Source organism: Eutrema salsugineum, unplaced genomic scaffold, assembly GCF_000478725.1.
Source record: "Eutrema salsugineum unplaced genomic scaffold, Eutsalg1_0 scaffold_12, whole genome shotgun sequence".
NCBI classification, from domain to species: domain Eukaryota; kingdom Viridiplantae; phylum Streptophyta; class Magnoliopsida; order Brassicales; family Brassicaceae; genus Eutrema; species Eutrema salsugineum.
Window position 1 is genome coordinate 10,539,982 of NW_006256895.1, and position 14,165 is coordinate 10,554,146.

Genomic DNA, 14,165 nt, shown 5'->3' on the forward strand with positions numbered 1-14,165 from the left:
AAAAAAAAGGTCAGTAACATGACTTCTTTAATCTTTAACCGAACCCATCAGAAAAAAATCACATACTAAACCATTGAATTCACTATCAAACCGAACTGAACCAGAGGATCTAACAATAATTAAACCGGCATGGATCAATCCATTTTGTCTAAGGTACTAACATTGAACTGACCTAACAGAACATACCAAACATATTACCAATAAACTGAATTAGTCCGCCATGATGGATGGATGTTGACGATGGCAAATTGGCAATGGTTGATACAATCATAAACATTTCATCTCGATGAAGCGACTGATCAGTGTTTCCGGATGTTAGGGTTTAAAATATTTCAGATTTTTGGGGTTAGATATAAAAGGTAAATGAAAATTTCACCGAGGACGTTGAACATGTGAAAAAATTATATAAAATTACCCCAAAATATGTGAATATTTCATAATGTTTATGAAAATTTCCAAAATTTTGCAATTTGTGCTTTTATTCTATTACTATAAAGATACTTATGTTACCAAATGCATTTATAGGTTTTATATCAGTACATATTTATAACTAGATTATGGGTGTTTATAGTTTTCTACTTTGATGAAGGGTTTAAGAAAGAAAGGAACATTTTCAATAATACCGAAAAAAAAAGAATTATCCCAAAATTATAAATACACTAAAATAACATACCAAAACTATTGCATTCAACATGACATGCGTGAGCTTCCATATTTATAAGTACGTAGTACACATAATATCATGGTCAACTAATTTGTGGTCAATATCATATAATGGTAAATTATTATATTTCTGAAACTGGCTCATCTTGTAATTCCATAAATATCATAATCACTTAGTTTTTCAGTTCTATCAACTAAAAATCAGTAATAAAAATAATTTAAGAGAAGGAAACAAACAAATATGGCTAAAGCGGTGTATACATCTGTTCTCTCCATCAAATTCCTTGTTATGTTTGGCTTAGGTACCGTATACATTTTGATTTATCCACTTGTTTACTAATCAAATTATATGCAAATCTTTTCACACACAAAAAAAAAAATAACGTAAACTTCGGTTCTGTAACTGTCATATCCCCCAATTTGTAGTTCCTTTTTTCCTTAGGTTTACTCTTACCAATTTTCAAAAGCTTTCACATATTATCTACTTGGATTTTAAGTTCAGCTTTATTCTTTGGTATACATGTCATATGTTGTAGCTAGTTCAATGCATTAATTTCTCCTAAATAGTAATAATTTTGTTATGAAAATGGCATTGTTGGGCATAGTTGAGCAGAGTACGTATGGGATGCACGGCAAGTATGGGACCGTGTGAAATCGGTAAGAACTGTACTCTCAAGTGCAGGGCTACGTTTGGAGAAAACGCCAATGGTTTCTGTGACCGCAGCTCTGGTGGAGCTGGAGAATGTGTTTGCGTCTACCCTTGTCCGCCTAATGAGGCTCATATATGATTTTCTACTTTGAAATCTTTCAGCTCCTCACAAAACATATAAATTCAAAAATGTCAAAGTTGTAATTGTCATTGTTTGTGGCAGTGTTTTCAAAGCAATATATCCGATAGTCTTGGAAATCAATAAATGTCTAAAACACAGTGCTATTTGAAGTTGTTGGAGTTAGATCGAAATATAGATTAAAGTGTCTACAACCAAAATTTATCAAATGGAACCAAACAAAACTTATAAAACTTACAATATTCGTCTTAGAATTAGATACTTCTGACAATTTGTAACTATATATACAACCTTTTTGAAGAAAATTATCTTGAAAATTAGTCTAACATGTCAAACCAGAACGAAGGATATATAACAAAAATGGCTGGTGTAGACAAATTTTAACTCTGGATAATCATCACGTTAACCTACCTAATAGAATGCCATACCAAATCAATATATCACTGCTAAACCAAACCATACAAGAGTATCTACCTCTAAAATTAATGGTTCAACAAGAACGTTGAACCTTACCAGAACAAAGGATAAACAACAAAATTCCCGGTAAATAGCAATTAGCTACGGCTCATCGTCATTAGGAACATGTGAAGCCAATGATGAAAGTTAAAGGAAGATTGATTTTATTTTATTTTCAATGAATCGGATGATAGTTTATTTTTTTATTTTCATTCTAGTTACTACTGAAAAAATGAAATAAGAAAAAAAAAAACAAATGACAAAAAAAGTGCAAAATTTAGCGAAACATGACAAAAAAGGAGAAAAAAACTATCATGTTTTAAGTTGCTTCTTCAAAAGTATCCCATACAATTGTCTGAAAAATTGTGTTCAAAACCGGTACTGGCTCGTCCTCCACGGTTTTTGTTATAACAGGAAACCGCAAAAGGAACATGAGGACACTGAAAGGAAGGCAACCCACAAAAGAAACAAGTGTATTAAAAACAGAAAGTTATGGATTTGCTCTGAACCATGTAATGATATTCAACAGCTTCTTCAACCCTTATACAAATTTTCTAAAAAGAAGATATGGATTTGAAAGCTTGTTACATTTTTGGAAAACTTGTAACAAAATTCAGAAAGCTTTAGATATTTGAAATTTTGAATGAACTTTCACAGTTTTCTGATTATGTTAACTCATGCCAAAACTAATGCGTTCAAACATGACATTAATGAACTTCCATATTTATTAGTCGTACACATAAAAATACAGTCAAATAATTTGTGTTCAAACAAAACAAATAAGGAGGTAAATAATTATATTTATGACTCTCGGTCACCTCGCAATTCTATAAAAATATTATTCTAGTAGCCACCCACTTTTTCATGTTTACCAACTAAACTCACTATTAATTCTAAGATAAGGGAAGCAAACAAATACTATGGCCAAGACAGCTTTTACACTTGTTCTCCCCATCATCTTCCTTGTTATGTTTGCCTTAGGTATACAATACTCTGTTCATTATCCATATCCCCCTGAATACTGTAGTTCTTTGTTATATTCTCCTTATGTATATATTTATATTTGAGGTTTACTCAAATTTCTCGGAAATGGTATAATTATGTCATCTAAGTATTAAAATGAGTTTTTTTTCTTTTGGATATTGTAGTTAAGGAGAATATGGGATGCTCGACAACAATTGGACCATGCGAAGTGGGTAAAAACTGTAGTCCCAAGTGCTGGCATAGATTTGGAGATTTTGCCAGTGGATACTGTGACCGTAGCAGTGGTCGACCTGGAGTATGTGTTTGCATCTACCCTTGTACACCTCCTCTCGATGCCCATATGCAGTGATATTTCTACTTTGAAAACTTTTATTTTTTTGTATTTCTTCAAAATATACAAGTTGAATAAGGTTATAAACACAAAACTAGTTTACAATCATTGGAGTTGCAACTATAAAGATATAATGACGAAATACGAGTATACATAATTTTAACAAAACCAGCAAACCATATAACATCAAACCAATCAAATTCAACAGGTCATGCGTAGTGTAGTAGTAACTTAGCGGGATTAGACCAAGCTGCAATTCTCAACCAAATTGAAATTCAATTAGTGAACTTCCATATTTCGAAATTATTCAAGTCACACATAAAATTACAGTCAACCTAATGCGCATACCAAACCTAATGAATTTACTAGTGAACCGTACCAGACCGAATGATACAGACGGGTATTAGGGGAATTATCTACGGCTCATCATCGTAAGGAACATGTGAAGCCGAGGATGAAGATAAAACGAAGATGGGTTCTCTGTTGTGTTGAAATTCACCAAGGAGAGAAGAATGATCAGCTTCGTGGCTGATGCAGTTATTCCCGGTCATGTCAAGACGTTTGAGATCACCTGAACACAATCATTACATAATAAATAAAAAATGAGTAAAGTGGCCCAAGAATCAAGCTGAGGATGGAAACCGATTCCAGATGTATTCTTACCTTTTGCACTTCTCAGGGAATCACGTAGCATAAGCAAGGATTCGGGTGGCATAAGATTGTAGGATGCATCGACTGAGACGAGTTTTGGTGCCAGTGGTATGAGCTTTGACAGAAATCTAGCGGTCTCTAGTCCTCCACGGTTTTTGCTATAACGGGAAACCGCAAAAGGAACATGAGAAACTGAAGGTGGAGCAGTGCAATGTGTACAGAAAACAGAGGAGATGGGTTTGCTATGAACCTTATATTGATACTCCGCAGCTTCTTCAACCCTTTTACAAGTTTTCTGCCTAGCTCAAGAAACCCAACAGGACCTAGTCCTATACCCGATATATTGAGAGACTCGATGGAGATTGTCAAGGAGTTTACTATAGCCTCCGAAACCTCGCTGAAGAACAAGAACAATAATTTTTTGTTAAAAGAAATGACACACTTTATGTTGGTATAAAGTGATATAGAGTTTGTAAATTTTTGAATACCGTCCAAGGGCATTATCTGCAACAGATAGGAACTTTAACGGTCTCTCCCGCGTTGAGAGGGTATCAAGAAACTCGATAACTCCACAACATGATAGCTCACAGTTCTCCAAGTTCAAATCGGCTAAAGGAGAATCCGGATTCTTTGTGAAGTAAGATATTAAGCTTCTGTACCACTCAATAAAAGCACGCAAGAGAAATGTTATTCTGTTGAATTTATCCAAGATTGCAAATGCAGGAACTTAAGAGGATAAACCTGATCCCACCGTCCTCAATGGGGTTCCCGCTCAGGTCAAGAGATTCCAACCTGGGCATATGACGAAGAGCATGCGCAAGATTCTCTGCATCGTATTTGTCAAGCTCATTCCCCCTAGAAACACATTTCCAACAGTTTCACAAGGTTTCGAGGCTTAAAACAGTAACAAATATCCCTTTCCCAAACAATACCTTAGGTTAAGCTTGCACAGCGACTGTAAAGACTTTCCAGATGACAGAGAACCAACAACAGATCTCCAGCTGAAAGTGGAAAGCCATCCTGAAATCTATATATTCTATGTTGTTCAGCCATGAAAAGAAAACCATATATCAGTTTGAACAAGAAGAACCACGGTGGTACCCACGTTGTTTTCAGAGAGGTCAAGGGACGAAAGATTTGAGGATGAATCAAGAAGTGTGGAGAAAACCATCCTCGCGATATGCTGATCGAGGTGACTATCGCAAAATTGTAAAGAATGCAAGGACCTGAAAGAAAAAAAAAGTGCATAATGAAAGGACAAAGACTATATAAAAAAAGAGACTTTGACAACCAAATGAGCAAATACTTCACAAAGACACGCTTTGGCATCAGTTCATATGTCTACCTCACCGAATTAAGGAATGAAATGAAATCGGAAGGCGCGGAAAGTGGATCTATGTCAATGCTAGATGTCTTTATACAGAAACGTTGAATCCCATTTGTGTGAATGTCCTTTTCATGAAGAGAAGCGCAGATTGCACTGATGAAACTCGAGGAGAGCTTACAGTGAATAAATTCAAGTGAAGTTAATGTTTCTCGGCTCTGGATCAAGAGCTTGCACAAGGGCTCAACCTGTCGTATCATGGATCATCAGGAATATGATTCCAGCTAATAAACAGATGCAACTACGTAGTGAAATTGCCTTACATGTTTCTCAGACCTGATCAACCGTAAATCCAAAGTATGCAATTTGCTTGTCCTCAGTAACTCCTACAGTAACGAAACCTAAACATTATTTCTGTACTCCTTACTCTCAAGGTAAAATGATTGATGTATCTAAAAAGATGCAAATTTGAAGTTCCAAGAGAAAGATAGGCATCTAAAACAAAATAAAATAGCGCCTCGACCAGTGATACTAAAACAAAAATAAAGCAAAGATGACTCTATTTTACAATCAAAACCTCAGAAGCATTATTCTAGTTACTTACACAAGTTTCTGTAACGCAGAGCACATTCAGAAGCCTCAGGCACCTCCAAAGGGTAAGAACAAAGACAAAGAAGCAACATATAAAACTTAGGCAAGCTGAAAGTAATATAGAGTGAGGCCCTAAACACAAAGAATGCGTGAGGATATGAAATGACTAATCATCAGACAAACAGAAAATGTAATTCAACCTAAGATACGGTCCAAATGTCAGGAGATGAAAAGATAGTTCCGCGCAGACACATTTCTGAAAATCCGTGTGCTCTTCATGGCAAATGTATCTCAATATCTTATCTGCAACAGGGAAAAAAAAAACAAGCTGAATAGTGAGTCTTACGCAACTGACGAATCAGTCTCAAGACTAGAGCACGCACCTGAGACATTAATGGAACTTATCCGGCCAGTAAAACACGGACGCATAGCTACCTCAGCTGCTTCATCAACACAACTGTAACTCGGATTAACAGCAAAAAATCAAAAGGAAGGAAAAGAAAAGAAAAGCAAACAAATAAATCATGATGGGTTATTTCACTTTTGCAGATGCTTTTCCCAGTATAGCTGTTGCCAGTCAGTTGGTGGTTCCACGAGGTCGATGAGCTCAGGCCACCGCAGCTTAAACAGAACCTTCCAGGAGTGACCGAGTACATCGTTTCTGCAGTTTCAATCTCTTCTCAGTTGGAATAACCAAAAAAACCAAAAAAAAAAAAACGAACCTTGAGCGTTTTCTCCAGCAACTAGTCAAGCAATCATCACCAGATTCGTAATCATCCCAGCAGTTGAACGGCCTATACAATTTTTCTCCAGGAAATGGAAAAGAACAAATAATGTATATATCGATTCATCTTTCAACCCATCGAATTCATAACCCCAAAAATCTTAATCAAAGTTCATCAGAAAGTGACCGAAAATCGAATCAAACTAAACAAAAGTCCGATTAGGCAATAGTACTCACATGTGGGTCTGGAAATTCTGTAACGCAAGTGCAGGCAAGTGAGCGATAACACCATCAAGCAACTCCGATGGAAGCTCGTACACATCCGGAACTGGATTATCGCCTGAGAATACACCAAAGCCCAACTCAAATCAGAGCAGAACCAAATTGGGAATTGGATGAAAATAGCATCTCCAATTACTTTGAAGGAGCACAAGTTTGAGGGCTTTGATGCAGAGAAACGCAAGAGATGGAGCTTTCGTCATCCTCACTCTTACGCTGCTCTCTCGCTGTTTCTTTGAAACTCCGTGATTCTCTCTTAATGATGGGCCGGACGTACAAAACAATCCATTAGTATGGCCCAATGAGCTTAATTGTTGGGCTAGAAAAAAATACCAATTAACGTTATTAATCTAAATACTTATGATTTGTCAATGACGTGTCAATTTTACAATAATTTTCGACTATAAAAGAATTTTTAACCTTATTTTTTAGTTACATATCATCTTTAATTAGTTTTAATTCGACAATGTGATAAAATAACTTAAAACATACCACTTTAAATTATTGTGGTTTACAATTTCACATTATATTATCAATCAAACCGTTTTTCAAATTTAACCGATATTTAGTCAAATCTAATAACAAAGTAAAAAAAAAATGAATATCTAATGAATGACAGTATTTATGATGTTTAGATTAGAGTTTTTGACTTCAAAAATTTTAGTATAAATATATACGACTTCTCTCTAATTTTCTTACACCCTTATTGTTAAACTTCTTCCTTTTTTTTGAGTAAGCTCGTACAAAAAATTTACAAAACTACATCTACAATACATAAAACAGTAATTAAAAAATCTCAAAACTATTTAAACTAAATTTGTTGGATACTAATATATTTTTATTTAGTCTCTTTTATATTGTTTTTACGATCATGTTTTCAAACATTAAAATACAAAAAAATTTAGCAAATAAATATATTCAACAATATAGAATAAAAAATGAATCCAAAATATTATTAAATTTTAAAACAATTAACTAGAAAATTATATCAGCGCGGAAAGTTTATATTATTCTTCAAAAGGATGAATATACACATTTTCAACAACTGTAATTTGTAAGGATTATTCGAACCTAATTCTTACGTACATACACCATCAAAAAAAAAAAAGAGTAAAAAAATAAAAAAATAAAAAGACAAAAACAAAAAAGTATCCAAGAAATTAAAAAAAAAAACAAGTCAGCAGATAAGAGCGAAACAAATTACAAATCGATTACAAGTTTACAACACATCATCAGACCGGTTTAACTATTTGTACTTAAGCAAAAATGTTGCTATCTGCAGGCGACGACTAATGAAAACGAAATAATATTTATAAGAAAACCAAAAAAGAAAAAAAAAAAGAAAAAGAAAAGGAGACACCTTTACAGGCAAGAAGGCCATTGATTGATTGAAAGAGCTTGCGGATTAATCTCTACCTTATCCCTCAATAATATTGCTAAAATCCAGAAATGCGGCGTAATTGCTGCCATGTATCGTTCGCTTCCACTCTCAAGATCCTCAATTTTGTACAAGCTTTCTTCGGTGTTTCCATCATAATCTACTCCATATGGATGCTCGATCAATACCACCGTCACGTACCCGTCGACCCTCCACCGTCGTTGAAGAATCCTGTTGATCTCACGGCAAGCTTCGTTGTTGGGTCTAGTGGGTTTAACCTCCGTTCGTTGGACCTTCCTGCTCCATGGTACTATTGTATTCAGTGTATTTCTTTTCAGTTTCAGGGTTTCGACTTAGATTCATGTTAATTCACTTTTTTTAAGTTTCCAATTTTAGGGCTTTTACCTAAAAACAGTTTCAAAATTTTAGGGCTTTAGTTAGATTCATGTTAACTCAGGTGGATCTTGGTGTGGAGTGGCCGTGGATCAAGTGTTGGGTTTTAGTCTCTGGGGGATTGCTTGTTAATTCTTCAAATTTGGTCTTTTACTAATGAGTAATGAAGTAGATGAACATAAGGGCAAGCTTTCAATGCGTGAAGATGACTTCTTTTTCAGCTCAGCTACATTTTGATGCTGAAGGAACTCTTGTATTCTTAAATTTAGCATTAGGATTATTACGTTTGGATCCTCTTCTCTCAGTTTAAGTAAAACCCCTGTCTGTTTCTTCTGCCCTTTGTTTATGCAGGTTCATCTACTCTTTTATGGCGGTTGGTATTTTGGTCTGCATTGTTACCATAATTGGTTTCATAGCTGCTGAAGCTATCAATGGCTGTTGCTTGTGTTTCGTATCCTTTTACAGAAACCTTGCTCCACTTTTCCTATCTTGTGTGTTAATCTATCGAGTTTATCATTACGGTTTATTGGAATCGGTTAATTTCGTTTTTTTCCCTTGACGGTTTTAAAGTACTCTATTCTCAAAACTCTGCTCATTCTACTTGAAGCCGCCCTTGTAGCATTCATCGCTATTGACCGTCACTGGGAAAAGGTGAGATCTTCCTTCCTTATATATTCGAATCTTGTTTCTTGTGTTCTTGGCTTGTTTGAAACTGTTTAAAGTCTTGTGTTCCGTAGGATCTTCCGTATGATCCAACTGGAGAACTCAATAGTCTTCGAGTATTCATTGAGGAAAACATCGATATATGCAAATGGGTCGGGATTGCTGTGGTAGCGGTCCAGGTAAAACTCAGATCACTTCTTTTTTTAACTTTGAGCATTTCATGATAATATACATCTATTCTCTTTACTCTTTAGAGAGAGAGAGAGAGAGAGAGAGAGAGAGAGAGTTTAGAGTTTAAAGATTCAAACTTTCACGAATCTTTTCTTGCGTTTCTATAATTGTAAAACACGCGACTCCTGTTTTTTTCCAGCTGCTGTCACTGCTACTAGCCATGGTTCTCAGAGCTATGGTTTCTCCCGGGAGACCCGAGCTTGACGATGAGGAAGACTATGAGAACCCGAGGAGTAGAGCTTGGGACCCACTTCTTGGTTCGCAAGGAAACCAAGCGTCTGCTGGGCCAAGCAAGATTGAAAACTGGAGCTCTCGAATCAGGGAAAAGGTATAATGCTTGATCATTTCTCCAGTTTCTTGATGCGTTACATATATCAGATTTGGCTTGTGAATCTGTTGTTGATTGCTTAATTTTATTTTTGCAGTATGGATTGAACCAAAGCCAGGCGGTGAACCCGAAAGGCTGATGAAGCCAAATAAACATGATTCTGAAACTCCATGCGTCCATATACTCTCTGTCAAGCTCTTTTCTCTATGTTTTGCTCTCTGTAACTTCTCTGAGTGTGCATAGATATTTAACCCGAAAACAATGCCGTTTTGTGTCTCACACGAACCGCATTTGCATCTCTATTTGTGTGTTTGCTTGTAGAATCCTTTCTTCTCCAAACAACATTTTAAAATTGGCATTTCAACTATAGAGTTTTTTCCTTTCATACACAATCAAAATGAAAAAATGAAAAAGAAAAAAAATCTGAATTTAACTATCTGAATTGGGCATCCGAAAAGGATGTAAATGTATAGTCTTGGTTAAACTATTTCATCTATGATGATATATATATGTTTCATGAAAACAAAACACTTGTTGACTACTAAATTATATACATTGTTTCATCGAGTAAGATCGAAGACTGCCTCTTGAACAAGCTCTTGCAACAACATCACTTCAATTTCAATCCCCAAGTTGTTCACTTCGGCTTGCGAATTACGACTCCACATTTTTCCGACAACCTCGTCCCTCAACACACTTTCTCCTTCCAAGCTGTTAGAGTCCTGAACCGCCAAGTCCTTTAACTCTGTCCAAACATGTTCCAGCATGTCAAATCCCGAGGTCTCCGCGCCTGCTGCTGCTGATGTTGTCTCTGTTATGATGGCATTGACGCAGTCAAACACAAGCTTGCGGTTTGACCGCTGTTTCCTGCGTTTGACGAGTTCTTTGTTGGCAAATGTGTCTCTTAATGATGGGTCCAAAGGGCAATCCGGTGAGTGCCACCGAGTCATAAGCGGATCACTGCCCCTGAAACCGGACGCTTTTAAGAGTGTTTTGATCAAGTAATACCAGTCTTCCTCTTCCTTGATTCCCGTTGCGGGTTTAGTTATGTATGACTCATCTTCCCATGAGAAAACCCGAGCGATTGATTCGATTGGAGGTGATTTGTCGATTAGACTAGATTTCAGAGACATTTCTTCTCCTGTGACAAGTGACAGTAGTAGCAAAGTATTACAATCGATATAACAACTCTCTTATACAGAGTTTAACAGCAGAGAGATGTAAACTAACCTTGACTGGTCCATGGCTTTTTTGACCCCGAACGTTCTGATCTTCCCACATATTCCTCTTCGAAAGGCTGCTGTAAAACCGAAACCGGACTCGGCTGGTCTTGGTTTTCGTTCGGTGCAGTCACTTCTCCCTGCATACAAATAAATGGCGGATGGTTAAAATAAGAATGATTACCGAGCATTCTCAAACTCACAACAAGTTTCACATACCTTGCTTGTAAAAATACTTTGTCGTTGTAATGCATCAGTGGGCATAGCCAATTTAGACAGAACATCTGTCTTCTCCTTGTGTGCTTTCTTATTTCTGAAGAAGAAAAAGCTTGAAACTTTCCATGATGATTTCAAGCTTCTTGACTCGGTAAGCTCTCCGTGAGCTTGTGCTCTTGAAGTCCCTGAAACAGACGTTCCACCACTGAGTCTAATCTCAGGGACTGATTTTGACCTTTCAAGGGTATTCAAAGAATCGCTTGCGCTTTCTACTTGATCTAGACCACTGCCTATACATGATATTGATCTTCTCGATTCTTGTTTTGCTTTCGTTTCTGAGAGTGCAAGCATATCGCCTAAGGCGGTTGAGGCCTTTGGGAAGTTTTTTTGTTGCTGTGTGTCTCCGTTTAGTGACATCATTGCCCATCTCTCAGAAAGCCGTTTCTTTGCCTCTCTGTAGACAGATGACTCTGGAGAAAACGAGGCTCGGCTGAACAAAGAAGAAGCTAAAGGACTCTCAATCCTATTCGCACAGTCCCATGAATGCCTAAAGGATGGTGACATGGTCTCAGAGTTGCTAATGTTCCCCACTGGATATTCGTTATTCGACCTGTTTAACGAACCATCATCACCGATATAAGCCTTGGACAAGACAGAAGAACCAGAAGAAGAAGAAGAAGAAGAAGAAGAAAGAGTCTCGTTCCTGCAGTGTCCCCTAAAAGTTTCACGTATTTGACGTGTAATTTCCTTTGCAACTTGTCTAGTCTCAGCGTCTCCAGACTCATCAAAATAGGAAGGAAGTGATGAAGAAGCAATAGCCTTTATATCTAGAGCCTTCCCTGGACTAGGCTTCAAGACAACTATTCGAGTTGGCTGCGCAGCATCGATCCATCCAGTTTCCTGATTCGAAGAAGCTGATTTCTTAATCTGCTTGCTCCTGCTATCTTGAACCACACATTTCTGAGCATCAACGGTCTTTGCAGGTCTCAACACCGTAATGCGCGTAGCCTCTGGATGAGGAGGAACATGCCGGAATTCAGAAAGATGCTGAGAAAACAAAGAATTTGATTCCTGGAGAAACTTAACGAATAAATCTTTGTTGGAACTCAAAACCTCAAGAGCCTCTTGGAACTCCTTGGACCTGTGAAGCTTGTCATCGGTTACCAAGCGTTTCGCTTCCATGAAATTTCGACGAACAAGATCCAACGGTTTATCACTACTCATGCTTCCATCAAACTTTCCTTTTCTTGAAAGGTTCATAGACTCCCAGATTTCATATCCATCTTCGAATTCTCCATGGTGCAGATTATCCACAGAACTCAACGAACAGCGTGAAGAGCTTCTGGATCTGCTCCGTGGTTCATCTGTCTCTAGACCCATTAATTTAGCAACCACATTACTAGAAGAACTCTGTCTATCTTCAACCTCTTTCGACATTTCTCTAGCAATGAGTTTTCTCGTAGATACACTTGTCTCCTTGGCTCTCCTTAAATCGGACATAGCCTCTGTGCACAAGAGACAGATGAAGATTTAGCTTCAGTGTGATCTCAAAATCGCAAAATCCCAGGCCTCGCTGAATCTGCATTTCCCAGATTTCGGCATCATGAAACTGAAAATCAGTGGAATAACTTCCACACTATATAAACTCTAGACGAGCTCGTGAATATGTGAATCAAATTCGTTCGCCAAGAATCGAAAAAGTAAGGGATACGTAAATCAACTGGACCATGTAAAGAAGAAGCTCCGAACGAGCAACAATAAAAGGGATTCAAAGCATCGGAAAGTGAGATCGGAGCTTTAAGTCTCAGATATGTTCTGCTTTACTCAGTGTGTGAGAGAGAGAGAGAAAAGATAGAGTGAGAGAGAGAGACCTGCTAGAAGGTAGCTGGAATTAGAAACATCTCCAAGCTCCGCCGGTTTATACGCCGCCGTGGTGTTACCTTCGCCGGAAAAGTTTTTCGCTGAGTGAATCTAACAGTCGCAGCTATTTGGGGGTGACGTCTTCTGATACAAAAGGGCCTTTTATTAGAGGGAAAGCTGCAAATGACATTTCATGGCTTCGCCTTTGTAATTTTATTAAATAAAGTTTGTGTTTTGACGTATAAAAATAAAGTTTGTGTTGATAATTACATACATATTCGTTTTTTTTATAATTATTACTTGTATATACATATTTTAATTGAAGTTAGTTTTTAATAATAAGGCCGGACCAATTAATTTAGATGCCCGCATCTAATTTTTTTTAATATATTATTTATATTTGTTTAAAAAATTAAAAATGAAACTAAAATTTTATAAGACAATCAAAATTTATAAACAGTTTTTAAAGAAAAAAAACCAATAAAACATATAATTTATTGTTGAAATATAACATTTTTTGCATTTTTCCGTACAAAATTATTCATCAAAATCATTCATCAAACCTGTACTAATTTGAATTTTTAAACTTTTAGCTGTGGATTTGTATAACAGGACAAGAAAAATGGTAAATTAAGAATTTCCTCCTAATTTTTGTGTTATTCAATTCTATATATTTTTCTCTCATACACGAAGAATAAATTTAGAAGAAAATTTGGCATTGTATGAAATATTGCAGTTGCTAATAAATGATTCAAGGCAAGAGTCGATAAAAAAAAAAATAGCATGTTATCTGTTTTATCATATATATAGTCAAGCAAGTATAAGAGAATAATGATAATCTACTCTAATATGTATTTCATATACCCAATATAATTGGGACCAGGAATATTTTAAATGAACCAACCAACTTATGCTCTTAATGTCTTTTTTCTTATCCGAATGTATCCAACAAAAAGAAAATCACATTGAGATGCAATCATTTTGATAATTGAGTTTTAATTTTATTGACCGTCTTTGAGCATTTCCTTATATCCCTTTCTATAACGTATAACCAAACCTATCCCAAACTAAAACATCCAATGGCC

General features: G+C 36.4%; 3 protein-coding genes across 10 annotated transcripts; 1 reads left to right on the forward strand and 2 right to left on the reverse strand.

The window, feature by feature from the left end:
- Positions 1 to 3,419: 3,419 nt before the first annotated feature.
- LOC18025543 (NACHT, LRR and PYD domains-containing protein 5) lies at positions 3,420 to 7,041 on the reverse strand. 7 transcript variants are annotated; one of them, XM_006408874.2, is made up of 16 exons: positions 6,931 to 7,041; positions 6,750 to 6,852; positions 6,511 to 6,582; positions 6,330 to 6,449; positions 6,172 to 6,245; positions 5,989 to 6,091; positions 5,802 to 5,844; positions 5,521 to 5,583; positions 5,219 to 5,445; positions 4,979 to 5,099; positions 4,806 to 4,900; positions 4,615 to 4,728; positions 4,362 to 4,526; positions 4,124 to 4,270; positions 3,886 to 4,031; positions 3,420 to 3,793 (listed from the first exon to the last, which is right to left on the reverse strand). In XM_006408874.2, the coding sequence occupies exons 1-16, from the start codon at positions 6,992 to 6,994 to the stop codon at positions 3,639 to 3,641; spliced, it is 1,812 nt and encodes a 603-aa protein (XP_006408937.1). In that variant the 5' UTR covers positions 6,995 to 7,041; the 3' UTR covers positions 3,420 to 3,638. The 7 variants fall into 7 exon arrangements, with proteins under 7 accessions (XP_006408937.1, XP_024016061.1, XP_024016066.1 ...); XM_024160296.1 differs by having other exon boundaries at positions 3,423 to 3,793; positions 6,172 to 6,228; positions 6,931 to 6,996; XM_024160293.1 differs by lacking the exon at positions 6,511 to 6,582 and having other exon boundaries at positions 3,421 to 3,793.
- Positions 7,042 to 8,128: 1,087 nt separating this feature from the next.
- LOC18025544 (tetraspanin-18) lies at positions 8,129 to 10,151 on the forward strand. Its single transcript, XM_006408875.2, has 6 exons — positions 8,129 to 8,476; positions 8,914 to 9,013; positions 9,133 to 9,213; positions 9,300 to 9,404; positions 9,596 to 9,784; positions 9,882 to 10,151. Exons 1-6 carry the CDS (start codon positions 8,241 to 8,243, stop codon positions 9,921 to 9,923), a joined length of 753 nt encoding a protein of 250 aa, XP_006408938.1. The 5' UTR covers positions 8,129 to 8,240; the 3' UTR covers positions 9,924 to 10,151.
- Positions 10,152 to 10,208: 57 nt separating this feature from the next.
- Positions 10,209 to 13,201, reverse strand: LOC18025545. 2 transcript variants are annotated; one of them, XM_024160292.1, is made up of 4 exons: positions 13,092 to 13,201; positions 11,224 to 12,725; positions 11,015 to 11,144; positions 10,209 to 10,925 (listed from the first exon to the last, which is right to left on the reverse strand). In XM_024160292.1, exons 2-4 carry the CDS (start codon positions 12,718 to 12,720, stop codon positions 10,345 to 10,347), a joined length of 2,208 nt encoding a protein of 735 aa, XP_024016060.1. In that variant the 5' UTR covers positions 12,721 to 12,725; positions 13,092 to 13,201; the 3' UTR covers positions 10,209 to 10,344. The 2 variants fall into 2 exon arrangements, with proteins under 2 accessions (XP_024016060.1, XP_006408939.1); XM_006408876.2 differs by lacking the exon at positions 13,092 to 13,201 and having other exon boundaries at positions 11,224 to 12,797.
- Positions 13,202 to 14,165: the final 964 nt, after the last annotated feature.